At 40.4% G+C, this 27,428-nt stretch overlaps 2 protein-coding genes across 8 annotated transcripts in view; both read left to right on the top strand.

The window, feature by feature from the left end:
• The first annotated feature begins 342 nt into the window (after positions 1–342).
• Positions 343–22,314, top strand: ints2 (integrator complex subunit 2). 3 transcript variants are annotated; one of them, XM_067607431.1, is made up of 25 exons: positions 343–651; positions 1,442–1,751; positions 1,942–2,080; positions 2,693–2,795; positions 4,666–4,779; positions 5,894–6,024; positions 7,276–7,446; positions 8,474–8,691; positions 8,902–9,027; positions 9,221–9,292; positions 10,802–10,916; positions 11,405–11,473; positions 12,302–12,436; positions 12,554–12,730; positions 13,435–13,549; positions 14,297–14,401; positions 14,652–14,816; positions 15,486–15,687; positions 17,056–17,181; positions 17,908–18,109; positions 18,288–18,569; positions 19,214–19,321; positions 19,528–19,633; positions 20,014–20,190; positions 21,602–22,314. In XM_067607431.1, the coding sequence occupies exons 2-25, from the start codon at positions 1,459–1,461 to the stop codon at positions 21,781–21,783; spliced, it is 3,633 nt and encodes a 1,210-aa protein (XP_067463532.1). In that variant the 5' UTR covers positions 343–651; positions 1,442–1,458; the 3' UTR covers positions 21,784–22,314. The 3 variants fall into 3 exon arrangements, with proteins under 3 accessions (XP_067463532.1, XP_067463531.1, XP_067463533.1); XM_067607430.1 differs by having other exon boundaries at positions 343–660; XM_067607432.1 differs by lacking the exon at positions 343–651 and adding an exon at positions 744–960.
• Positions 22,315–23,609: 1,295 nt separating this feature from the next.
• auts2a (activator of transcription and developmental regulator AUTS2 a) overlaps positions 23,610–27,428 on the top strand; it is a 478,003-nt gene continuing 474,184 nt past the window's right edge. For all 5 annotated transcript variants that reach the window (XM_067607423.1, XM_067607422.1, XM_067607427.1 and 2 more), the window contains exon 1: positions 23,610–23,894. The gene's annotated coding sequence lies outside the window, so the exon portion shown is untranslated. The remainder of the gene's footprint in view (positions 23,895–27,428) is intronic.

Here is a 27,428-nt window from a genome sequence, read left to right as displayed (position 1 = left end):
AAGAGCCTGGAGAAAAGATTGGATACCGTTGGGTGTTTGCACAGTTTGCTTCCATTCATTATCCATGGTGCAGAAACTGGACATATAAGGGATGTAATTAAAACTCAGTTAAACATACTGGTGATCTGTATTTATACAGGCAGTGCTCATCAAGTTACTTGCTCTTTTCAGCTATTTTCCCACATACTGTGGAGTCATGATCCAAGGAACCAGACATTACGTAAACCGATTTTTGTTTTCTGTTTTGTTCTACAAATAAAATAAGGTTTCCATTACAGTCTTTTAATAATGTGCCTGTGTCAGCCCAGTCCATGTGTAGTAATCACGGGCAGGACTGACTATCATGCAGCTAGTAGTGACTGTCAGTCAGACAGCGCTGCTCCACCGTGCTGACGGGAACAGTTCCCTCACTGTCACACCGACACAGTAACCACTGTAGATAAAGATAAGATCCAAGTGGACATGCGGAATCTATAACAGACAAGGCGTGAAAAAAATGCAAAGACATTTCCATAAACCTATCGGCACCAGCTAAATCGAGCTTCTTTCTGTGACACTGGCTACCTTAGGACTTCCCTATAGAGGCTGAGTCCGAGGTCTGACGGCCTCCATGCCGACATTTCTTTCTTTTAAAGACTAAGTATCATCCCAGTAAGTGAGGTAAGACTATTCTTGTCGGGTTATTGTTTTTACATTAGACTTTGCACTACAGAGACAGACCAGACAGTACACGCGGGTATTATCGTCTGACAAGTTAGCCTAGCTTTTAGCTTGCTAGCTTGTAGCATGCTAAGAGGCGCTCCAAAAGCAATGGAGATAGTGAATGAGTGTTAGCTAGTAGCTAGTTAGCGTTAATAAGCTGCCTTGTAATAGTTAACGGCGATACAGTCACGATATTTGCTGTACTTTAACAAGACATACATTAAACATTTGTGTGTGTGCGCCACTCGCAAATCGAGGGTATGTTTCGACTTGGTGAAGCATATTTCACGCCAGCTAAACGTTGTTTAATCTTCCCGGTATTAGCATTAGCATGGACTTTACGGCTAGTTAGCCGTAGCCATCATTCACTTTGTTTTTGTTAGTAATGTTCTCATGACGATAGTAACAACAACCCTTACGGTATACTGTAGCAACTAACTAACCAAACTTCTAGAGAAATTAACTAACAAGTACATTACTCATGGGTCTGAGATAATGTTAGTAAAACTGAAATGAATACATTGCCACTATGTGACTCCCGTTAACTGTCAGATGAGCTCTACTTGTCTGGCTTTTATATACTTATGTCGAGTTTCTGTTGTGTATGCGAAAACATAAGTTAGTACACCTGCTCATGCCCAACAAGATGTCCAGACTGGGAGACTTTTCCACTTTATTTACTCCAGATGGCATCGTATTATGCCCTTAAATTGTTTGTCTGTTCTGCCTGTTCCCACAGGGTTTAGTAGCAGAGAGATGGCAGACAGTACAGGGCTGCAGTTTGTCAGCTCCTATGCCTTTGAAGCTATGCAGAAAGTGGACGTGGTGCGCCTGGCAGCTCTAAGTGACCCAGAGCTGAGGCTGCTGCTGCCCTGCCTGGTGAGGATGGCTTTGTGTGCTCCAGCTGATCAGAGCCAGTCCTGGGCACAGGACAAGAAGCTCATCCTCCGCCTGCTCTCTGGAGTAGAAGCTGTCAACTCCATTGTAGCACTGTTGTCTGTGGACTTTCATGCCTTGGAGCAGGATGCACGAAAGGAGCAGCAGCTGAGGTACACCTGACTTACACACAGTAGCATGATAAATGCTACAGTCTGGTAATGCGTAGAATAGACTGCCTCTGTTTTGTTGATCAAGTCATACATTTATTGCTTTAATCAGGAAAAACTCTGAACACTGTTTTCTAAAACTCATTGAGAGTAAATTTTAGAAGTATACCTCATATGTCATCTCTTCTACCAGGCACAAGGCAGGTGGCTCTAATGGAGAGAGCATCCTGGTGTCACAGCTACAGCACGGTCTTACCCTGGAGTTTGAACACAGTGATCCCCTCAGGAGACTCCGTCTGGCCCTCAGTGAACTGTTGGCTATCATGAATAAGGTACAGTCAGAGGTCCCCAAATAAGTCAGTAAATCACAGTATACTGATAATATTAATGAAGTTAAATGGCACCTGAAAGTATAATTCTGATGAGATACAAAACGAAAACAAGATGCTACATGATTAGAAGAAAAGAATTTATGCTAACAAATCTACAAATCAAATTTATAAGAGGTTTTTAATCAATGATTTTACACTGTAAACGACCTGGATAACTAGCCTTCTTGATATGTTGCCAAGGCATTTCAGAAATGGGGGACTTTTACCAGCCAAAGTCTGAGCTGCTGCGTTTTGTAGAATGCGATGTGAAAGAGACATCTGATTAATGCTTGAATTCAGGGAGACAGTGTTGTCTAAAGAAAGAGAAATTAAATCATGAACGACTTAGTAAAATTGCAGAATTCGAAATATCTTACTTGTGGAAATGGGTTCCAGATGAAAGAAACAAGATTGCGCCTCTACTTGTTCATCAAAACTTAAGTTGGCATCCACATTTCTGGCAGCTGCTCTCACATTGAGTGACAAATTATGTATTTCTCAGCACTACAATTGTCCTTCAGTACTTTCATCTTTACCTAATAGGATGACTTGATTTCCCTTGTTGTTTCTTAGGTGGCAGACTCGAATGGAGAATTTTTCCTAAAGTCCTCTGAACTCTTTGAAAGCCCTGTTTACTTGGAAGAGGTTGCAGATGTCCTCTGCATTTTACAAGCAGGTACCCAACTCCTTTCATCTTCTCAGTAAGCTGTTTTTACACATGAACTCTGGACAGTGTCTGGAGAATCAGGTCTGGACATTTTCTAGAATTGCCCTTTCACACATGTAGCGCACAGCAGGAGGCTGTCCGTGTCAGACGTGTCCTCACTTACTGGAAATATTCTGTTTGGTTCAGTGCTGGAAATTTTAAGACTGTTTGGTGGCAACTTTTGTCTCTCCACTGTCAAAAAAATCGGGGCATTTACAAAATTTTGGGGGCACTAATAGTAATTAGTGCATAAAGTGCTGTTTTTATTGTGACATGAGCCCAGATTAACATGCATACATCCACCTTGTGTAACCACAACCACCTCAGTATACACCATCTTATTCATAATAATTGTAGAATTGTAGAAAATTGTACATTTTAAAACTACAATAACAAGCACATGAAAAGCAAAACAATGCAGGCCTATTCCCTTTCAAAAACTTAGATTTTACATAGGAAGAGCCTTCAGTGTGAACCACTAGATGACAGTATAAGATAATGATCACAAGATCATGACAATATTTAATGGACTTGATTTAATTAGATTTACCAAAAGTTCTGGTTGGGTGGATAATGTCATAATCAGATCTTCTACACAAGTCAAAACCAGTCTAACATTGATGATTTTATCATTGTAGGACTGATGCATTGCATGCCACAGCCTCAGGTGTTTCCCAAAATTACAGACTAGTAGCTACAAGTACTGTCAAAAAGAGCCAAAATGAGTGTAATATTCCTTTTTTATTGATGCAGTTCTGGAAATAACTTCAGTTGAATTTTTTAACATGCTTTATTTCATCCCCAAATTTAGCCCCGCTGACGTTTTAGCATGGATGTAATAACATTATAGACCCAACTATCCAGCACTGCATCACTGGTTAGTAGACTGAAAAAATATGCTCTAGATTTGGGACTAAAAGCTTACTGCACTTAGTGCACTCAGTAACATTTGTCAGCAGCACTGATCACCCCACCAGTCGGCAAGACCCACATGTAGGCTGTAACATCAACGTTATCTAGCCACCTTGCTAACACTAATGTTAGCTAACGCGCCAGACCAACCACATTTTAAAGTCTCTTGCGTTGGTGTTAATGTTACTCACCGTAAGCAAATGCATGATGCTTGCGTGCTTTGGTGACCAGCTGATGAGCTGAATAATTTTTGACCTGTACGCTTCCTTTACCAAAGTTGTGATTAGCTTTTAGCTGTCTAAAGCTATGTTTGGGTGGGTGAGCCCTGCATACTTTACAGAAGAGGAGAATCGTCCTATTCACCTCTTCAACACCAAGCCAGTCTATTTTCCATTTTTTAATTGTAGAATGAGCAACTTTCTTTGCCATCTTATTTGCTGGAGGTGGTGTTGGTGATGGCCCAGGATTTTGGTTGCTTTCATCTGTAACAGTTGGAGCTTTTTTAATGAGATAGCGGTCCATTGCAGCAGCCAACGTCACTGCAGGTGCAGGATTGCCTGGCCTGTGCCAGGTACCGTTACAGCAGCATAGTTTGAACAACAACGTTGTTGGTGTGAGTGTGTGTTAGAGACGGAAATGGAACTTAAATTAATTGAATGAAAATAAATTGATGGCTTAATGTAGGATTAGGATATTGGCCTAAACTGGAAATATATAATTATTTTTATTGAAATCTTGGGGGCAGTTTTTGCCCCTCAATCACAGCTTTTAGGGGCATTCTGAGATTTCAGGGGGCATTTTTACCCTTGCCCCCGGTTTATTGCCAACACTGCTGTAAAGCCAGCCTGAAAATAATTGACCTCAGTGATATTGTCATCTGCAGTTGACAAATTGTTTTTTTAGAATGTGTGTGTATTTTTTCTTTTAGAGCTGCCTTCCTTGCTGCCCATCGTGGATGTAGCAGAGGCTTTGCTTCATGTCCGCAACGGAGACTGGTTTCTGTGTCTGCTGGTTGCCAATGTTCCCGACAGCTTCAATGAAGGTAATTCATCTGCCCCACAACACTGCACACGCTGTCAGCTGATAATGTGAGACAGAGTGGCTGCTTAATTGGCAGTACTAGCTTCATATTGTTGATAAGTGTACCTGCTGTGACAGAAATAGGAATTTACCATAACATTATCTTGGAAGCTTTCATTACAGCTATAGGTAGACAGTTATTGAGATGCCATCACATGTTTTCTTTCTGAGTTTAGCGGTTCCCCCGCTAATTCTAGCCATGCCACTGGCCTCAGGGTGTGTGTATTTATCTTTGATTGATGATGAACATTATTGTCTCACTCTGGCTCACACAGAGTGCTCTGTGTGCTGTGAGAGACGCATTATAAGAAAATGCCTGCTGTCTCCAGTGACTCCTTATCACACAGAGGGTCAGAGCTAAGTCAATAGCTTATTTGTGTGTGTTATATAGCAGTCAACATCAAGGAATCCTTTTGGCTTTGTTACTGGAAAAGACCTTATTTCATTGAATTGAAAGTGAAATGAATTGATCTAACGGTGAAGTGTGGGAAACGGCTCTGTCTAAAAGCATCAAGGTCTGTCACATTGAACACAAGCTGGTAACCAGACCTAATTCCACTGACTCCTTTATGGCAATATGAAATAATCCAGAAGTGGCAGAGATGGAAACTAATATCATTTCAGTGCATGTCACAGTCAGTCAACCATAAACATTTTGCCTTTAAAACTGTCAGCTGTGGAAAAGTACTGGGGAAATGAGATAAGGCTTTGGAAAGGCTGTCCTCTGATGACTGTTAAATCTTATTTACAGGAAAATAAATGAGTCATGATTCTAGGGTTTAGGGTATTTATGGAAGAACATGACTTGGCCATGATATTAGAGAAATGATACACTGGACTGACTGTCAGTGATGTACAGACAACCAGGAGACCTCCAGGCAAGGATTACATGGTTAAACAAACATGACATGCAGCGTAGAAGTAGTAAAATCAAATTGAGTGAACATGTTGCCAAATTGCCCAATTCAAAGCGTTAAAATGTCAAATTCCATGGAAAATCAACGGTCCAAAGTATTTTTAAACTTTGTGTTGTATGGTCATGTATTTTATTTAAATGTGCACATCTGTCTTTGCAGTTTGCAGAGGTTTGATCAAGAATGGAGAACGTCAGGATGAGGAGAGCGTTGGTGGTCGACGCAGAACTGAAGCCCTGAGGCAGCTCTGTCAGATGAACCCCTCACAGGCCCTGAACATCAGAGCTATGGTGGTCAGTGATACTATTAACATAATCACAAGACGGCAAACTTGATCTAATTGAGAAGAGAGAATCCACCACAGCTGCTATATTCTGCGGAAGATACATTTGTTCCAAATTTATGCTGTAATTCTGACTTAGTCATTAGTCTTAGTCACATTAATTACGGATGTTTGAAATAAAACTTTACTTTTAACTTTTTATATTTACCTTTTACTATTCTGTGCATTTTTCGCATCTTATCAGTTTCAGTCAGTAAATTTCAAAAGCTAAAAATAGTGGCTTTCTCATTAGCGGTGTCAAAAACCTGATCTTTTTAATCTTCGAATGAAAATATATTTGATACAGTAAGTTGCATTACAAGCCATGTGTTACACAGCTTTGTTAATTAAGAATGATTTGCCAGAAAACACATTTGGAGCTGTTATTTCCGAACAACAGGCCTGTTTCACACAAGGCTATTTTTTGACACCTAAACATCACAGTTATTTGTAATAATGTCCAATTGAATCAAGTTGAATATATTATTTTTAGTTAGAAACAAACACTGGCTTCATTAAGGTTAGAAACACAATATTTTTCTCTTTGCTGATTTATGTGGTGATGTGCTTTATGATACAATCCCTGAAGGGAGAAATTTGTCTTCTAGCTTCCCTTCTCACAGGGAGGTTACAGCACAAGGTCAGCTATTGAGCAAAGCCTCAGGAGGTGGTAGAAATCCACTGCCTTGCTGAAGGATGCATCAGCAGGACTCATACTTTGCTGTACTTCATGGTCTCAGACAAAAGGGCTGAGGAATTGATGTCGTGTTGTGCTGAAATTAGAGCATTTCAGGGACTAATCCGCTATAGTTGTTGGTAGCTGGTGTTTGTTAACACATGGATCAGATGCTACTTTAGAGTAGACTAGGTTTTTGACCAAAAAATGTCCTGAGAACGATCAAAAGAGCAGATAACACACATGGACAAATGACGCAAGAAAGCCCGGGGATGATGTATAGTAACGTTAACAGTAGGAGGACACGAAACAGCGGTGGGCAGTGATGTAACAGCAGGAATAGTATTTTGAAGAGGAATGTTGTTGAAATAACTAAAATATTATGCATTACTTTAAATGCTGAATATACCAAAACACACCAACGATTAGGAGTTGGTTGGAGAAAGAATAATTTGATGCTATAATCACAAAAAATATACATATACAAAAAATGAGGAAATCCCAAATATAATATGCTGTGTGTTTGTTTATTCTGTATATCCCTAGGTGGAGGAGTGCCATCTGCCTGGTCTGGGTGTGGCTCTGACTCTGGACTATAAACCAGATACAGCAGATGAGGCAGTCAGTCCCCTCGTCTCTTATGTCAGCGGTTTACTACTGGGTACCAATAGCAAAGTCCGTACCTGGTTCAGCATGTTCATTCGCAATGGACAACAGGTGAGGGGCAATAGTTTATTCTGTATTGCATGCAATGTTGTTGAATTAAACACAAATATTTGTTTACATAGAGAAGATTTGGTGTGTTAGGTGATGAGACCAGATGTTGTGGAGTACACATTACAACAATGTCACCATGTTAAAGCAAACATACAGCCACTTCATCTGAATCTACTGGGTAAAATGGGGCTAAATTAAGTTAAACTAGGTCATGCTTACGTGAATAATGATTTCACTTATTGGTTAGATATTGAGAATAAGAAGTTAAGATGTTCTGTGTCTGTAGTCATAGTAGCATCATCTTACTCAGGGTTGAGCCCGGGTTTCTAATGTGCATGTAATGTAGTCATTATCCTGAGCAACAACTATGGACGCATTCTCTCACACACTTTAACCCTCTCATACACAGTGTCTGTCATTATCTATAGTGTCCTTTTGGGACACTCAGATGGTTTAATTTGTCCTCAACATCCAACTTCAAATATTGCATGCGACCTTTGTATCACATCACCCCCCTTTCTTTGCTCTCTTTCCTATCTGTCAGCTCTTGAATTAAGATTGTCCCAAATTGAAGCTAATGTTTGAAATACCACTTAAGTTATAAGTGGAATCATGTGTATTTCCATCTGCTGGCCTTTCTGGCATGTTATCAAGGGCAGATACTTTTTACAATCAGCCTTTCTCTGCAGATGCCATCAAATGTTTATGTTGCCTTTTTTTTCAATGTTATTATCTTTTTTATAGACAATAAAGCTCTCCCTCAGCTGTGTGGAAAAGGCTTTGGGCAAATGTATTTATATTTTCTGTACATATTTTGGTTTCCCTACTCTTGCACTGAAGCTGGTGCTGCGATGATTGTTCAATTAATTGATTGAGGGAAAATGAATTGATGAAAATTAAGTGTTAAATCATTTATCAAATAAAAAACGCAAAAAACACTGGCTTGTTGTAGCCTCAATATGAACATTTGGATGGAAGCTCAGCCGTTGACTCATGCTTGTCCTTTGCTTTTTCTTTGCACTGGCAGAGAAAGAGAGAAAGCAGCTCGGTACTGTGGCAGATGCGCAGACAGCTGCTTCTGGAGCTGGTCGCCATCCTGCCACGCTCACGCAGCACCCACGTGCCCAACGACGGTGACATGGAAGAGGGCGGCTCAGGGTACTCTGGCCTCAGAGAGGAGCATGTGGTGAAGGCCAGCGCTCTGCTCCGACTGTACTGTGCCCTAATGGGCATCGCAGGTCTCAGGTAGGTAAAAGAGGATGCAGTAGTCTGATTTTGTGATACTTTTGATCATGATTTTGATACTTTTGTGATCATGATTTTGAATTTAAATTTATTTGTTTTTAGAGTTTGATTTTGAGATTTTAAAGTAAGTGTTTTGCCTGTTTCTGAACGCTTACTTTAGTCTAGTTTTTATGTCTTAAAGAGAATAAACTTTTTGTGATCCTGCTCCAGACCTACTGATGAAGAGGCCGAGCAGCTGCTGCAGCTGATGACAAGTCGGCCTCCGGCCACTCCTGCTGGTGTTCGCTTTGTCTCCCTGTCTTTCTGCAAGCTGCTGGCCTTCCCTACTCTAGTCAGGTACATAAAGCTACTCTTACTGGCTCCTATTTTTAGAAGCTTTTGTTTTATTGATCAAACACAAATAGGTTGGTTTCATGAACTCTATTCACCTAACATGTTGTCTTGCCTGAAAAAAGACTTGTCTGCAGTCTTTTGGCATTTAATATTGTCCTTTGTTATATGGGGTGTGAACGTTATGCTCTGTGTCCAGCACGCCAGAGCAGGAGCAGCTGATGGTCATGTGGCTCAGCTGGATGATCAAAGAGGAGGAATACTTCGAGAGGTAAGAAGTTCTACATATTAATACCAATGACAACAGGCATTATTTTAACGAGATACAATGCTTCAAAATTGTCATCTCTAAGTGAACAGTAAATTAAATTTGATCTTTAGGACTTACTTTAGTAATATAATAAAATATGAATATTGCAATATTCATTTCATATATACCACTCATTTCTAATTGAATCATTAGTCCTGATGAAACCATATAATTGTTTTAGGTAATAACACAGAGGTTATAGAGGTCACCCATGGTACTTATGAATTAATTTGTATGTACAAAAAGCATTACCTCTGCTACAATTACTGGAAGATATGTCTGCGTTCAGCATGCAGTTTGCAATATAGCAAACAGTTTTGCACTGTTCTGAATGATACTGCCAATCTAAACATTATACCAGCTTGAGAAGCTGTTTTAAAATCCTTAAACAGCACCCATAATATATCACTGATTAATACTGTAAACCTCTAAAACGGTCAGTGAAAACATGTATGCTGATATGTTGGATATGGCTGATTTTATATAATCAGTAACATTAGCCAATATGAAAAAGCATTATTCATATTTTATGAATATATTAAGTGCACACTGTGTAATTCTGACAGCCATGCTCATTTTGACAAGGTTCCTCCTTTCTATTGTATTTCAATATTAATTGTTTGTCAGTTACATGCATTGATTTATAAACTTTTACTCTTATTATGTCAAATTATTATTTCTTTGTGGTATTTTCCTCAGCAAATGTTTGATAGTGTATTCCATCTGACTACTATAACTGTCTTCTTTATTGTTGCACTAACCGTACACTTATATGGTCTCGGTCTCCCTCTTTAGAGGAGCGTGTGAACCACAGAGTTTATGGAGACTTTATGACAAATGAAAGAGAAGGGCAGAAACAATAATACTCACACACAAAAAAAACCAAGGAGCAGTAGAATATAGAATGCATATGGGATTTATTAGCTAAGTCAGGAAGCTGTCATGCCTCATGATTTATTGCTGTGGTTATTGGACATCATAGTGAGGTTAAATGTGGTAAATCCCACATCTGAATTCACACTTTAATGAGTGCTAGCTTTGTTTATGTCCAATCTTTGGAGGCATTTGATATTTCCTCTGTAAATGTTTACTCTTTGTGGGAAATAGGCAGTGATAAACTCCGCAAACTCAGATGAAGCTTTGGTTTGTTTGTATTTTAAAATAGCTTTAATATGGCCTGTGTTAACAAATTATAACTGCAGTAGTGTGTGTATGTGTGTTTGTGTGTGTGTTTATGACTCTAGTCCATAAAGCATAAATCATCACAGAGTCTTAAGTGACTTAAGGGGGGACTAAAGGGATACAGTCTGATAGAAGTGTGTGTGTGTGTGTGTGTGTGTGTGTGTGGGTTGATGCAACTAGCATAATCAGTTGATTAAAATTCTGTCCTGTAAGATGCAGGATTAACAACAAGTCTAAGTGTCTTTTCTCACTTGCCTCGCATGCATATGTGTGTCCTCCTCCTTACAGTGCTGCAGGCGTATCTGCTTCTTTTGGAGAGATGCTATTACTGGTTGCCATGTACTTCCATAGCAACCAGCTCAGCTCCATTATTGAGTTGGTGTGCTCTACTTTGGGGATGAAGGTAAGGTTTGTAGGTGGGAGGGAGGGAGGCAGTGATCAATACATCAGTCTGGCTGACCAGCCACTGGCCCAACTCCTCCGCTGCAGCAGTGGCGCATGTAAAGACTATATCACTGATGAAACACTTGCAGCATACACATATCTACCAAGACACTCTATACCCTGTGGCCAATTTGCTGTTTTATTACTTATTAAGTGCACTATTGTTTCCTGCCTGTGTGCTAAGTAGTTTTCCTGTCTCAGTGTATTTTCCACTAAGATGTGTAATGTAATTGGATTTAGAGCCTGTTTGTTTCCACCTCTAGGGCAATCCTATCAATTCAGTGTTGTGCCTGCCATGTAGAATTTTTCTTATGAAATATGAAAGGAGGGAATTACAAAATGCCAGTACTGTTGCCTGCAGGTTGTTTTCACTCACAGTAAACCCACCACTGTTGATGTTCTTTATCTTTTTTGGGATTTTTTTTGTCAATGTTCAACTTTCTACAGATTGCCATCAAACCCAGCTCTTTAAGCAAGATGAAGACTATCTTCACACAGGAGATCTTCACAGAACAGGTACATACATTATACCTGCAGTGATGAACTAGATTCAAGCTAATAGTGTTCCATGATTTTAATTTTTACCAACACTTAATTTATTTTCCCTATCAATACCTACTGTAAAATCAGAAATGTAGCAGCGTGTTTGATAACAAGTTATCAAAATTAAATAAAATGTCCCTCTGAAAGTACAATATTTTAACACTATGCAGTATTTTGGGGGGAATTATCATGTTTAATGAACGTAATTACTCATTATTATTATTATTATTATTACTACTGATTAAACTGTGATCATAATTACATGCTACATCATAGCTATTATCACGCCATCAAATGAACACCCTTTATAAATTAATGGTAGATTAATTCATTAATATGGTGTTTGCTTAGATGGAAGTATGTACATTTATATTTTTTATATTTTATAAAAAATATAAATTAATTATATATTTTTTAGATATTTCTTGAGTCCATTTCAGAGTGATATGACAAACTGCGATGGTGGACAGCAGTTTATCCTGTCAACATAGCATGTTTCTTACTTGTAGATGTCTGCATTACATCTGTGTGTGTTATTCAATGACAGTATACGTAATCTTATATCTATATGTTATGATATATCGAAATTCAGTTCAAACCGTTAACATATACAGTCTCACAGTATATATCATCATATGGCCCAATCCTACATCTGTGTATGTACTTTATGTATGATGCTGTAAGTCATGTTTTTCTCACTATAATAGTGAGTGATGTGAAACTGTACTGTTCTGTTGGTGTTCTTTGTCAATTTTCAGTTGCTGCTTTATTGATAACTTGTTTATTATATCTGCTGTGTAGGTGGTTACAGCCCATGCGGTGAGGGTTGCAGTGACCAACAACTTAAGTGCCAACATCACAGGATTCCTCCCCATTCACTGCATCTACCAGCTGCTTCGGAGCCGAGCCTTCACCAAGCACAAAGTGTCCATCAAGGTAGGAGCTGTGCACTAGATGACTCATAATAATGACTAGATGGCAAACTGCTAAGTGTTATGTATGTTTAAAACATTAATTTTGTCCTGCGGTGCTGTCCTTGTGTTTATCCTCCAGGATTGGATCTATCGCCAGCTCTGTGAGACAACCACCCCCATCCACACCCAACTGATTCCCCTAATTGACGCCTATATCAACTCAATCCTCACACCAGCATCCAAGGCCAACCCAGAGGCCACCAACCAGCCTATCACTGAGCAGGAGATCCTCAATGTCTTCCAGGCCTCTGCTGGGGTAAGTCAGTCTTAGGGCTTCACAGCAACTGCACCTTTAACAGTTAATGGCAATGTACATTGCATATGTGGTTCAGTTTTCCTCATTTTATTTATATCTAACAGTATGTGTGGGTATTTGAAGGCAAAGTTCTCCTCTTTAGTTGCAAGAATGACAAGTGTCACAAAGGACACTTTACAGACTGTTGCCTTTAATATCACAACAGTTTCTCTGCCAACCTGAATTTACTGTATTTTATAATTGTTATAGCAGTAATTATTGTTGGATTCTAGTAACTCTATTGTACTGTCGCACACTATACTTTATATTCTTCATCCTCATCCCTCCAGTTGCTTCTGATCTGTAAATAAATACCCCTGTGCTGCTATCAGGATTCAGGAGTTATGGATTACATTTAAACACATTGCAAAAAACTGAGTAATAGGTTGCAGCATTATTAGCACCAAAATCAAATTATATAGAATATTATATATATTTTTAAAAATTTAAAAAGTTACATAATGTAATAAGATACTTTTTTAAAAAGAGAAGAGTAAATTGTGTTTTTGTAATGGTTATTACCTCAAGTATTGAACAAAATTATATTACAGATGAACCTTTTGAAAGTATCCATACCAACATTCATTGATGATGTGGAGCGCTGTTGTGCTGCCTATCCCTGACCTGTAGCTTTGTTTTTGCTTCTCTCTTTCTCTATTTTTTAGCAAGGGGAGGTTAGTCGAGGAGGACGACAGCGCTACTCCATCACCACCCAACTCCTTATCCTCTACTACATCCTGTCTTATGAGGAGAACCTGTTGGCTAGCACCAAACAACTGGGTATGTACAATAAGACAATAACTGTGTCTAATACAACACTGCACTGTGCCTGGTTCTCTTCTGTGCTGTTGGCTCACTTCCTTTCTGTTTCTTATTTTCCCCTTCTCTGCCTTTCTAAAGAGCATTCATTGTCATCTCCTCCACTGAAGGAGGCGTTGTATTTGAGATGGAGGGTATTTGTCAGGCAGTGAGAGGAGAAAGGCAGCTTTTGTCTTCTGTTAAGTTGTAGGAGACGCTCTCACTCTGGACGTGCAGTCATTCATCCTTTTCTCTCTGGGTACTGAAAGTTGGCTGCTTCATAGAGAATAAATGGAGGGCTGACAAAGAGCCAAGTACAATGGCTGTGGTAGCTTAGCTAACTAGGACAGCTGTAGGTTAGATTGAGCATTTGCAGTTAGCCTAGTCAGTGTTTATTCTCTCCCATGACGAGCTCTCCTCTTGCCCTTCATTAGGCCAGATTTATGTGAGAGTTTATGCCCATCTCTTTAATTGCTGTGTTTACCCAAGTGCTCCCACAGCCTTCAAGGAAGGAGTAATGAAGCCCATCAGCAGTGGTAATGAACCCACATCAATGAAAAATCACCTCCGCTCCTCGAACGCATCGGCACAAAGGCTCTTGCGTCCTTACACAGCCAAATAAAACACTTATGCTCCCTCTTGTCCTTTTCTTGCTTTATGTTTTCATACCCTATATTTTCTGTCTTAGTTTCTTTACTTCACTGACCCTATTTTCCCTTTTTTTTAAAGCTTTGATGCAGAAGAAGCCGAAGTCCTACTCAGCAGCCCTGATGGACCAAATCCCCATTAAGTATCTGGTTACCCAGGCCCAGGGACTGCAACAGGAGCTTGGAGGTGAGACATTACAACTCTATATCCATTTTTTTCCTAATATGTTTTATATGTAAGTCACAGGCCAAGATCATAGTTGTAACTGAAGAGTACATATCACTTTACTGTAAATATCCCTACTCTATTTATTTCATTTTCAACCTACTACATACTCTTTTTTTCTGGGCTGTGATAAAGAGCCCAGGTGATCAGTTATACCTCTTGGGGGTAATGAACTGACAAATAACCTGCCTCTCTCTTTCCCTGTTCCCAGGTCTGCACTCTGCCCTGTTGAGGCTGCTGGCCACCAACTACCCCCACCTATGTCTAGTGGAGGACTGGGTGTGTGAGGAGGAAGTGACTGGTACCCTGCCCCTGCTGAGGAAGATGATGCTCCCTAGCAACACCTGCAGATACACTCAGAGCCAGCTCCACCAAGGTGAGGCGGGTGGGGATAAGGAAGGTGAAAGCAATGGGGTTAGAGCAGGGTAGTAGTTCCTCATTTAGAGCTCCCATGCCTTTCTGTTAAACAATTAACAACCAGGGCCACACATTAAAATAATAGAAACAAAAATGGCATTACTTGAGTTCATAAGATACGATTAAAGTGTACACTGAAGTAATTTAGATTTAAAAGAGGAAGACAATATGGCATTTACAGGTGAATGCGTTTATCCAACTGAAATCTTATCTCATTGGTTAATTCTTCAGGGTTTAGAGGATTATGCTGTAATTGGCTCTTCTTTGATAGAGATCCTTGACCAGCTGCAAGTATAACACATAATCGGTTTCACACACCATCGTGCACTTTAATGTACAGGATACATTTACATTAAATTTATTTATGCAAACTGGTGCAATTGTGTTATGTAATACATCTAGGAATGTTTTTTTACGATCCTACTGCATTGTGACCATCTTCGGGTTAATGGTGACAAGAATGAGAATGATATACTTAATTAGAAAAAGACATGTATGGTAAGAAATAGAAATATTGTATAGTTCCTCTGCCACCCTGGGCTTGGTGGTGGTAGGAAGTAAGCAGGGGTCGGTGTATGCATTTAGATCAAATCAGTTAAGGGAATTCAACCGTTCGTTTCCCCCTCAGCCTTCCAGAAGTTACCATCCAGCAGTCCCAGGCTGATGCGGATCCTGGAGCACTTGACGCTGCTTTCACCTGGAGATCTGATCCCCTACGCGGAGGCCCTCACAGCCAGCACGGCTCTGCTGCTGGAGCCTGCTGTGCCTCGCCGTATACTGCAGACCCTCAACAAGCTCTGGATGGGCCTCAACACTGTGATGCCCCGCAGGTACATGCTCTGGACACGATTAGATGGTGTGGACATAGAAGAGAAAATACTACTGTGAAAATACCACTGAATTCCACGTGGGAATAATACATGATGTTAATTGGAACATTCAGTTTGTTTACATTTTTTTTGTACAATATAATTGATGTTCCTTGTGGATATGGTATATTTTCTGCCTTAGAGTGTTATTAGTATTCCTTCATTTAATGGCATCACTTGGGTATTGGGACTCAGAATCAATAAAGAGTCCAAATAATAACCACATAAGTATCTAATTAGATTTTGGGATCTTTAGTTCAATTTAATAAGAAAAATATCAATATGAATCCACAGATTAAGTGATATTCCCTTTTTGGCTGCTGTCTAACCTCATAATTTTATGTCTTTTCAGTAGAAGTAGTATAGTAGAACTTGACTTGGTGTCATCTCTCCCAAGGCTGTGTAAAGTTGCTGTGAGACTCAGTAAATGGATTAAACAAAGACCTGTGGAACAAGAGTTGTTGCCCTTAACCCCAGGTTTCTTGCTCAGTGATTATTGTGTGAATAGATCAGAGGTATTGAGCCAGGCAACTCTGTCAGCCCTGTGTGAACTCTCTAGACAGAAGAGGGTGACCCTCACTCTGCCCCTGAGCCAACAGGAGCACAGTTACCAAAGCTCTGAGCAGACATCCTATCGATCCAAAAGGGGTCTGTTACAAGAAGAGCTCAGGGCGGGAAAACTGAGGGAGACTCTCTCCATGAGGGAAATGTAAGGGATTGTTGCCCCCTCCCTCGACTCTTCCTCACTCCCTCTCGTAGTATTGAATGTTGCAGAGGGCTAGATGAGAGGCTCTTGTGAATCTAGGAAGAGGGCAGCAGTGTCAAATTTCACACAGATCCTCTGATTGATGCCAGTGCACAAGCTGCAGGAAGGCAGTTACTCTTGAAACTCCAAGAGTACCTCACTGTTTATAGTTTAGCATCGGTCTGATAAGAGAGATAGAGGGTGAAATGCTGCCACTGGGTAATTTGTGAGTGACTGAGTTATTGAAATCAAAACACCTGCTGAAGTATTTCATATCATAGGTCAGTAGCATTTGAGTACTTTTCCTCCAAAATTGATTTATTTAATTTTGGAGGAAAAATACTCAAACGCACAAATTGTTGACAGTTTTTTTTTCATCATTAGTAGTTTATCTGGATTAGCATGATATTTTTATTAACCAGACATGTTAGTTATCCTTTAAAATCTTCTTTTCGTGTGCTTTCAGTCTTTTCAAATGTTAGACTCAACAATGTCTCAAAATAAAATTCATTTTGAAATGAAATTCTTTAAGCTCCAAAAGTGTGATATGAACGACAGTTGAAAGTCATGTATTTGTGTTGCAGGTTGTGGGTGATGACAGTAAATGCTCTCCAACCTTCAGCTAAGCTGCTCAGACAGCAGAAGTACACTCAGAACGACCTGATGGTGGATCCTCTCATTGTGCTGCGTTGTGATCAGAGGGTGTACAGGTAACTATTACAGGACTGTTATATTCTAAAGGGCTCGATACAGACACACAGTTCTGTTGATGCTGTGTGAAGTTTGTTGTATTGTCAGCAGGTACTGTCCTCATCATATGTTTTTAGCTGCATGTGGACAGTCTGTGCAGACGTGCAGATGATAAAATTGATGTTAAACTGTATAATTTGGATTCAAGAGAATAAAAAGGAAAAGTGCAGATTGTCTGAGGTAGAATACAACAGAAGAAAAGGCTGTGTGCATACTGTGTAAAATTAATTAATAAAAAAATAAGTATTGTGTAAAGAAAAAATTCTTAAAAATGTGGAATTTAAGTTTTCTATTACCAAATAACTGGTTGTATATTGGTATATTTCCAGATTTTTATCTTAGACAAATATATAAAAGGCAGTTTTTTAAAATTTAAACATATATTCAGTAAGAGTTTTTGTAATTTTTTTTAAAGATGGTCAGACCAAGTATGGTTATTGAATCTGTAGAGCATTTACTCTTTAAATTTGGTTTGTTATGGCAGGCAAAAATAATTCCTGTCAAAATCTGGTCTCCAACATTAATAAAGCTTAACGTAGCTCTGATTCTACTGCGCTGGTATCTATCATATTGTTGTTGATTCCTTTATCCAGCACTGAAGTTGTGTGGATTTTATCTGTTGCTGTTTATCTGAAGCAAACAAACTACAGGTGTGACGTATGTTTTTGTTTTTTTGTTTCCTCCAGGTGTCCTCCTTTGATGGACATTGTCCTTCACATGCTAAATGGGTACCTGCTGGCCTCAAAAGCCTACTTACACTGCCACTTGAAGGAGACGGGTGACTTTGATCGGCAGAGCCAGACAGTCTCAAACCTGGGTGTGCCTGGACAGCCAGATACACCTGAGGTCACCAGGGAGGAGCTGAAGAACGCCCTCCTAGCTGCGCAGGTATTTTAGCCACTAACTGACACTTTCACAGGGAATACACTTATTTTTATTTCCATGTCATGGGGGTTCGGTGAAGCATGAATGGAGAAATAATATGACATGAAATTACTCTGGAAATTTGTGAGAGATGACTTTTCACACCTAGCCGTGGTAACCGCATGTTTCTGTTTAACCCCAGGATAGCGCAGCTGTCCAGATTCTCCTGGAGGTGTGTCTGCCAACATCTGAAGAGCAGCAGCTGGGGGCCAACACTGAGAGCCTGCTGAGGAGCATTAGGGGCCCCATGCCAGGGAAATCGAAACAAGGAAGCCTGGGGCCGAGAGCCAGGGGGAGCGTGAAGGATGCTGAGACAGAGGGAGGCTTGCTCAGTGACTTGAGGGAGGTGCAATGTCTCATCTGTTGTCTGCTGCATCAGATGTTCATTGCAGACCCCAACATTGCCAAGTTGGTCCACTTTCAGGTAAAACACAAATGTGGAAAAACATGCAGTGGGTTGTACATTTGATACTTGTTTTATTGTTACTGTGGGAAAGCTGACATGTTTACGGAGTCAGAAACACAGGACAGAGAGTGTTGTAACAGGACTGAATCCAGGAGCAACAGGGGAACATTATGCTCTTGAGCCTGTGGTTTTAATCACCACCCTTGAGTGCTACTATATGACATTTCTGCATAACTAGATTTTCTTCCTTCCTTCTTTCCAAATATTTCCATTAGAAAGTAATGTTATCATGCAAATACCATTTGCATGAGTAGTTGAGTGGATAGTGCCATATTGCTGAAAATACCTTAGAGTTTTTCAAGAAGAGCCAACTCATGGTGACCCCATTAGTCATCGCATTCTGCCATGACATTAGTGGTAAGTGACTGCAGTACTCCCAGAAGTAGCAGACAGCCATATGGTGGACTTCATCAAACCGATCCTTTCTCTGTCACGCTAATCCACCCCTGACCACGCTGCCAAGCAAAAGCTGCTGCGAGCATCTGCGTATACACACACGGTCGATATAAAAGTACTTGTATGTTCATTCTTGGTTTTATCATAAGTTTTATATTTCCTGTTCTCTCCCTCTTTGCCTCCCTCTCTCCCTCTCTCTCTGTCAGGGTTACCCTCAAGCTCTGCTGCCTCTAACTGTGGCAGGCATCCCCTCCATCCATATCTGTCTGGACTTCATCCCAGAACTGCTGGCCCAGCCCCAGCTGGAAAAGCAGGTGAGGCCTCCCAACCTCCCCTCTCTTCTCTTTTTCCTGGCTTGAAATCCTAGAGTTGCCCTGGGCTTGTGCCAGAGCCTCTCTCACGCTGTTGTGTTTCTTTTAAAGCAGCTCTATTGGGTGCACTCTTCTGAGTGTTTGCATATTTGCTAAATAAATAAGTGGAAAAATGTTTGTAGCTTTTATGAATGTGTGTGTCCCCATAGATCTTTGCAATCCAGTTGCTGTCGTACCTGTGTACCCAGTATGCTCTACCCAAGTCGCTCAGTGTGGCCAGGTTGGCCATCAGTGTTATGGGCACACTTCTAACAGGTCAGTGAACAGCCTTTCTCGTCTTTACACGTCATTCTTTTATGCTTTTGATTGTAGCCTCCTTTACTCACCTATACTTCTCTTTTACTTTTTTACGTCTCCATCATTGAATTTGACATTTGCCTCCAGCAGACTCACTATTTTCTGTAATCCACTAGGCATCCTGAAAATATCAGCTATTGTCAAACAGTATGTCTTGATATTTTTCTCCCTATATTTGGCTGCCACCGTCTGGCCTTTGGCTGCTAGTGCAGCATTCTTTCTACATTACATAAGTGTACAGTGTGTACCAGCCTACTAGCCACTGTGTAAGTGTTTACACTGGCTTTTGGGTGTACTGTGTACTTTAAGTGTGTGTGTGTGTGTGTTTTTCTTTTTAGTGCTGACTCGTGCCAAGCGTTTCTCCTTCTTCATGCCCACCCTGCCATGCCTGGTGGCCTTCTGTCAGGCCTTCCCTCCGCTCTATGATGATGTAGCAGCCCTGCTAGTACAAGTTGGTCAGGTTTGTGCCTCTGACGTGGCCACCAAAGCCAGGGACATTGACCCTCTCATCGCCCGTAAGTATAGTTGCTCACTTGGGGGGATTTATAATAATTTGTTAAATGGCATTGTTAAAAGTTTTTTTTATTCATTAGGTTACACTTTTCATCAGTACACATGATTTGTAATAGTTTGTTTTCATTGTTTGGGTGACCACCAGTAGCCTGGATGTTAATGGTTAGAAAAGTTTGGTGAAAACAAATATGAGGTTATCAAGTAGGAACCTGCTATCACATGTGTTTAGGTAAATTCATCTTCCAAAAATATTAACAGAAAAACTTTGGTGTCCCAGAACGGCCTCTATGTATACCTGCTGTCAAAACTGAGCAGGAATCTGTTTGCACTTACATTGGCAAATGCTGTCCAGATGGCATTATTCATGTTAGACACTAATAATTCAACCAACATAAACTGTAGTCAGTGTTTCCCCTAGGTTGACTGCTTTGGAGCGGCGGGGCGGGGGGGGGCATATGAAAAACTCAAGACAGAGACTCATCAGCCAGACATTTCTCCGTTCCTTGTTAAAGAGTGGCTGAGATTGATACTTAAATGAGAATTGCCAGTCTACCTTAAGTGAGCCTGGTCAAGTTAAGCTAATGCATTGTTGCTAACTTCGGGGCTAACCCCCTTCGATAGATGAGTATACATTTCAAGTATATGTCCTTTGAAGAACGAAGAGAGGGAAGATGACTAAAAAAATCCACAATAACGTAGGGTGTTATTGTGCTCGCACAGTGTGTGAGTGAAAATCATTAGTAGCTCGTTGATATTAATGATAGTCTGAAATTTTAGCAGCGGCGCTCATAATTTTGCAGCAGCAGTGCACCGCTGCTGAATGAATATAGGGGAAACACTGGTAGTAATTGACACAAAGAATATTACATTTTCTGTTTGGTATCAAATTAGAGATTGTCATTAAATAATATTAGTTCATGTTTCCTGAAATTAGCTGTACTCTGTACCTACACAAGCTTAAACAACTGGTTCTCAAGCTAAGTCACATGCAGTAGCGATATTGTGATAAAATAAAAATTGCCCTACATAATGCAGCACCACACTTACCCTAAAGTAGGCCTGCGTTAAATTTAATAAGGCTAATCCAACTTGTATCAATATTTTGGACAGTTGAGTACTTCTGAATTAAGAAAATGCATCCATTAAAGATTTCCTCTAATGATTAAGGAAAAGGACACGGTCTTTCACTGGATTCCTACTCTGAAAACACTGTCAATAGTTTTCCACCCAGCTGGAAGCACCAATGATTGTACCCCGAACCCCTGAAATGTTGGACATATTTTGGACTTTTTGGCCTGTAGTTTGTAGTTTAATCTGTAGTTTGGATCAGTCGCCACCATAACAACAATATTGAATATTGTTCAAAAGTTCTCAATAAAATGTATAAGCAGTTTGCTGTTTTTCCGTCCTCAGGCCTGCAGTATCTGAAGGAGAAACCACAGGAGGCTGTGGTTCCAGGAGAGGGCTCCTCCAAGCTGACTTTACCCCAGAGGACAGCAGAGGAATTGGGTGGCGCTGACCCTGATGTCCAGATCTGCTACTGCATAGAGGCCACCTTTATGGACATCATCAGCTCCACCCTTCATGGACTATAGACCACACACACACATTTTAGAGGGAGAGGAGTGACTGGGTTTAAATCAACAACTCTGAACACTGCCCCTGAAAGACATTCACACTCCTGAGAGGGCTGCTGTCAACACACATCCATTCATCTATAACAAATGTCAAGGGCTTTCAGACCGTGTTAGGTTGTGGGTTACTCTCATTCTGTGGACATGACATGGACTGTATATCCACTGTACTCTGTTCAGTCTGGACTAAGTCAAGTACTGAAAAACCCCCTTTCTCTACCATCAGGTTCCACTTTGACACCTTGTAAATAAATCAGGTTTGCAATTGATTTAGAAAAATTTATTTTAAATGTGCTCTGTCACAACATGTAGAAAGTGAAATATGGAAAATGTTAAATGGGTCCATTTTCTTGACCTCTGTGGGCATATTTTTCTAAGCTGTAAGTGTTGTGACCTTTTTTTCTCAGCAACTGAAAAAAGGAAAATGTTGCCTTGAAATATGTAGAAATTTTGTACTGTATTTGTTTGTAATAAAACAAAGAAACGCTTAAACGGATGAGTATGTATTTGAGTTAAGTGGGAAACATTTAGGATGAGAAAACTAAATCTGCTCCCGCAGTTTTCGCCTGGTAACAGGTGTTCAAGAAGTAGATTAATGATGCTCTGATGCTAGGCAGGAGACTGAAGGGGTATAAAGTTTATGATGCCTGATCTGTAAAAATTTCAACAATAGCTAATGTTTCTGCTCGACCTTCACACATTGTAACTCAGAGGAGATGAGATGACTTGTCAAATCATCGATCACCAACTTAAATTTGTGTAGTTTAAAGTGTGAGGAACTGTTGACGCAAGTTCCTCATGCTGTATGGACGAGGTGATGCGGTGAAAGCTCCAGGTGCCAGTACCAGGAAAGGGGGGTGGGAGGTTGGCTGCATTTATTAAACTGCTAAATGTGGCATTTTTAGACTTAACTGAAATGTGCCAAGACGTCTTAAATATAAGGACCAGTATGTAGGATTTAGTGGCATCTAGTGGTGAGGTTGCAGATTGCAACAAACTGAATACACATCCCCTTACAGGCGTGTAGGAGAACCGAGCGGCAATCTCCGGGGCTGAAAAATGAAGCCAATGCGGAAGTGCCAAAAACTGCAGTACCTTGAATGGCCACTTTAGGCTGGCTCCAAAAGTGAGTCATTCCCCATAGACCCCTATATTAAAATAAGCCGTAAAGTTATGCATAATGAAGGACATGGCTACTTTGAGCGACAGGTCCGCCAGCCGCTAGATGGCTTGTTTCAGCCATTCGGCCCGCCTCTTTGCACATTTTGATTGGCTGGGAGTTAGGGAGAGTCGCGCACTGCCAAGATGGCGACGGCCGGAGCGGCTCACTTTGAGCTTCAAAAGTGCTCTTCAGAAACCAACGGATGACGTCACGGTAACTACGCATGGACGTATACAGAGAACTGGTTACGGATAGAGTGGGCTTTGAAGCAAATTTGACATAGCGGCTAAACCGTGTAATTACAACGTCACGTGGTGCACACTGGCCCAAAAAGACTTTTTCCCATAGACTTACATTGTGAAAGAGACGTCTGTAAATCAGCGGATACATTTTTCTGAGCGTCACAACCCCCGAGAAATTACTTTTCTCACTATCAGAATTAAATCTATTCGGTCCGGTCACATTTCAAAAGCCTAGAAGAGCCGCATGATTGAATTGTTTTATCCCCATTCAAGTTAGCCGGAGGGCTAAACCGGAAGTAGCCGACTCGGCCAGCGAAAGTCACTTGTGCGCATGCTCTATGGGCCGCGCAAGGCGAAAGATCCGGGTACTTTCATACCCGGAAGTCGATTTTTATTGCTTCATGCGCCACTGAGCAACTTTCACAGGAATGAACGGGCCCCCGCGTCCCACGCTGTATCCAGTTGTCGTTATACATCCATGTAACTACGTCCATATTTTTACACAGTCTATGAGGAGAACTTATGGTGGCCGCGCAAAATACGAAAGGCCCTCTCTAGAGCTAGTGTTTGGGTTGTCCCCTCTGGGCCACTGTGGAAACATGGGCGTGCAACATGGCGCCTCAGTAGGAGAGGACCCGCCGACCCGCCCCTAAAGACTCATTCTAAAGGTAACGAAAACATCCATTCTCATATTCAGGTGATTGTACACTAATGAAAACATACTTATGAACATTATATTCAATTTCTGCGAGTAAATCCCTCTAAATCCTACACACTGATCCTTTAACTGTAGGACAGTATATCACTGGTCGTGATTAAAAAATGGCCGACATTATCTGAATGTGTATAATTCAGAATGGAGTAGTTTGGCTAACAGTTGGAGCTGTTGTTTAGTAGAGATTATGTCCACCACAAGTCATGGCTAAATCCCATTTTGCTGCTTCAGTTTCAGGGTGTGCATGTTGGTTTACCGAGACACCTAATTAGAAGCTGTTAATGTGATTAGTAACACCTGTGCTTTTCCCTCCATGACAAGTCAAAATGTCTGCTGTGAAAACTGGTTTTCTCTGATGCACCTCGTCTTTCAGCGACTGAATTACTTTCCTTCTCCAGTTCTTCTTTTAATTTCATCCATTTCCTGTTATTTCGTCGCTATGAATAGGCCTATATTTATGTACTACAAATATATTGTTAATTTCATACGCTAATTACTAAAGACATTAGCTTTCACACAAAATAAATAAACATAGAAATAAAAAGTAAAATCTTAGCCTGTATGCTTTTGCAGAATAATTTAACACAGAGGAAAGGATTTTCCAAGAATGAACAATGTGTGACTGTCTATTCCTGCTCTGAAGTGTCATAAAGTGCAACCAGTGAAGCCAAGTGAAGTGAAGTTTTTGTTGTGGCTTTGTCTTGATGGTGCACCTTAAAATCCAGTGGATTGTTCTGAGTGGTTCTTCAGGTTATATCACAACTCTTAAATGACAACAAAAATGAACTGACACTGGTTAAATCCTTGTTCAAGCTTGGTCCTGGGAGAGAACTTAGTCTTGGCTCAGACTCGACTGTGGTTGATCTTGGACTTGACTTGACTCAACATAGGTGGTCTTGCCTGCAGCTATGTTAGTAAAACACATTCACTGGTTTGGCTTATGGTCATATTCAAGATGAATATCTAGAAATCCACAATTACTGTCAGTCACGTCTGTGTGGTTTTCATGGTGAAAGCATCTTGTTGCACACAGTCTGGTACAGCTGCTTTCCCACATCATGCTCAGTATAACTCATAAACGTGTCGGCTTCTGAAATGGCTTACTACATTTAGTGAGGTTGTAAATGGACGTGCTCGGGTTTGTCATCAGCATCGGTTATAGATCCATGCCAAAGCAAAGATGAATTGTAAAGTTTGAATCAACTCACCATTGGCATATTGTGCTTCAAGAAAGAATTGTAGCCTGTTGAAAGACATTTTGCACAATTCTGCTGACTACATAACGCTTTGTCATCTCTTTATCCATCCCAAAACCCACTGTTGTTCTCAATCTTTTCAACGTCATTGTCTGAGTTTATCATTCAATACCCACTGTAAATAATACAGAGGATTACTACTGTATAACAGAAACTGACAGTTAGTAGACAGTGCCTAGTTGAAGACTGACTGCCCTCTTGTCTTTTATGTTACTCATTGCACTTATGATTTATGACACATTAATCAACATTATTGCAGCTGTTCCATCATATCCTGGTGATTCACCAGAGGGCAGTCTTGCCACAGCGAAAACAACTGATCCATCCTGTCCAACTAAACATATTAGTAACAAACACCTTCAAGAGTCAAGAGAACAACTTGAGAATAGGCTTCAAGGTTTACACATATAATTCTGAAATGTAGAAATGACATCAGTTATATAGCCATACGATAGCCTCTATAAGGACAAAACTCCCCAGAGTCTCTTCTTTCACAATGTACAGACATACAGTAGATGTTGTATGTACAAAAAAGACCAAAACAACAAAATGACAATATGGATGTTGATTTTTTTTTAGAACCATCACTGTTATAGAATTAAATGTGTAAACTGTCCTATGATGTAAATTGTTTTATGAATAGTGAAATGTTGTGAAGGGAAATAGTTTTTCCTGGTGCTACACACTGATTCACGACTTTGAACAAACAGAACAATCATATACATAAGAAGAATTGCAGGGGAATGAAATAACAGGCCAGGAGACAGGAAGATATATACACATCTCACAGGCGTTTTAAAAATGCAACAATATATAATATAGAAATTGCTGGATACAGCATATTGTACATTTCGTAATCTTTGACGTGAGGAGGCCTGGACGGAGTGACTTGCTTCATAGATTCGAGTTCCTTGTTCCTCCCTCTGTGTTGTGGAGGTATTTATGAAGCTCTGCAGCAGTTTGTTGTTGCCGCTGCAGTTTCCCGACGCTGTGAGAGATGCCTGAAGCAAGTGAGGGTGAAATCACAGAACAGTTTTGTTTTCACAGGCGTTGCTGCTGTGCTTCTAACACCTTGCACCTAAAATACAACCGCCTGCAAACGGCAGAAGAAGGGTGCTTAGAAGAGAGAAGGAAGAGAAAGCAGATGGGATATTCTGTGTTCAATATGAAGACAAGATGAAGGAAAATTTAAGAGTGAAACCCTTCATCTCTACAGTGAAGTGAAACGGGTTGAGCTTGTTGTGTGATGGCTTGCAGCGATCGTTTTGCGGGATCGGAAAGACCTGATGATGCTATTACAATATATCAAACAGACTGATCTGATTAAGTTGTGAATATGCGATTGGACACAACTCATCCATTCATACACAAAAATATGACCTTGAGTCAGACATGTGACGCATTAATTAATTAATTAAAGGACTTCTTAAATATTGTTTAAACAAGCTGAATAAGAGGATCACAGCTTGTGAGAAGGCTGGATAAATGTAACTTAATATTTGTTTCACATTTAATCCTGTTGATGTTGTGGAAGACAGAGTGGTGTAATTTGAGGGCCATAGAGGTAACCAGACCTTCGTTTTCTTGTTAGGAATTCTGTAAAGATACATGATTGTAATTGGGATTCAGTGCAATGTGGTGCACAGGATCTGTGGACTTTGAGCTGAATCTCTTATTTGTGGCATTATCTTTTTTTTTTCTCCCAGGCCTTGTGCATTAGCCAAGGATGTGTAAACACCAACCTTGCTTAACCTAACAATGCCTCTACCTCTCTCTCAAGAATGCTTGAGGGAAGCACTTAAATGGTGTTCTTAATGCACTTAGCCAGGTATACACTACCCCCAGCTTTTTCAATTCACATCACAGGTCTATTTGCTTCTGTTTACTTGCTGGAAATAAAAGAGAAGCCCTTAAGAGGCAGCAGAAAATCCCACTTCAGCTAGTTACAAGAGTCATTGAGGTTAGCAGAGCATTCTCTCCCTGTTGGCCTTGTGGCTCTCTGAGAGAAAGGCACTTCAGGTATAATACATGAAACACCCACATACTGCTGTGACTACTGCTAAGCCATCCACAAGGACAATGTTTGTCTCTCTAGTGCTCTTTTGGGTATTTGACTTTTCAAACCTGGTATTTGAATTTGGAAGGAAGGACCCTCGTACTTAAAGTATTTTTTTTTAAAACTGAGATAAGAGCACCTGATGTCTCACATGTGCCTTTTCCAAACTGGATTT

Source organism: Thunnus thynnus, chromosome 13, assembly GCF_963924715.1.
Source record: "Thunnus thynnus chromosome 13, fThuThy2.1, whole genome shotgun sequence".
Classification (NCBI taxonomy): domain Eukaryota; kingdom Metazoa; phylum Chordata; class Actinopteri; order Scombriformes; family Scombridae; genus Thunnus; species Thunnus thynnus.
Note: the sequence above shows the minus strand (reverse complement) of the source record. Positions and strands in the feature narration are given on the sequence as shown.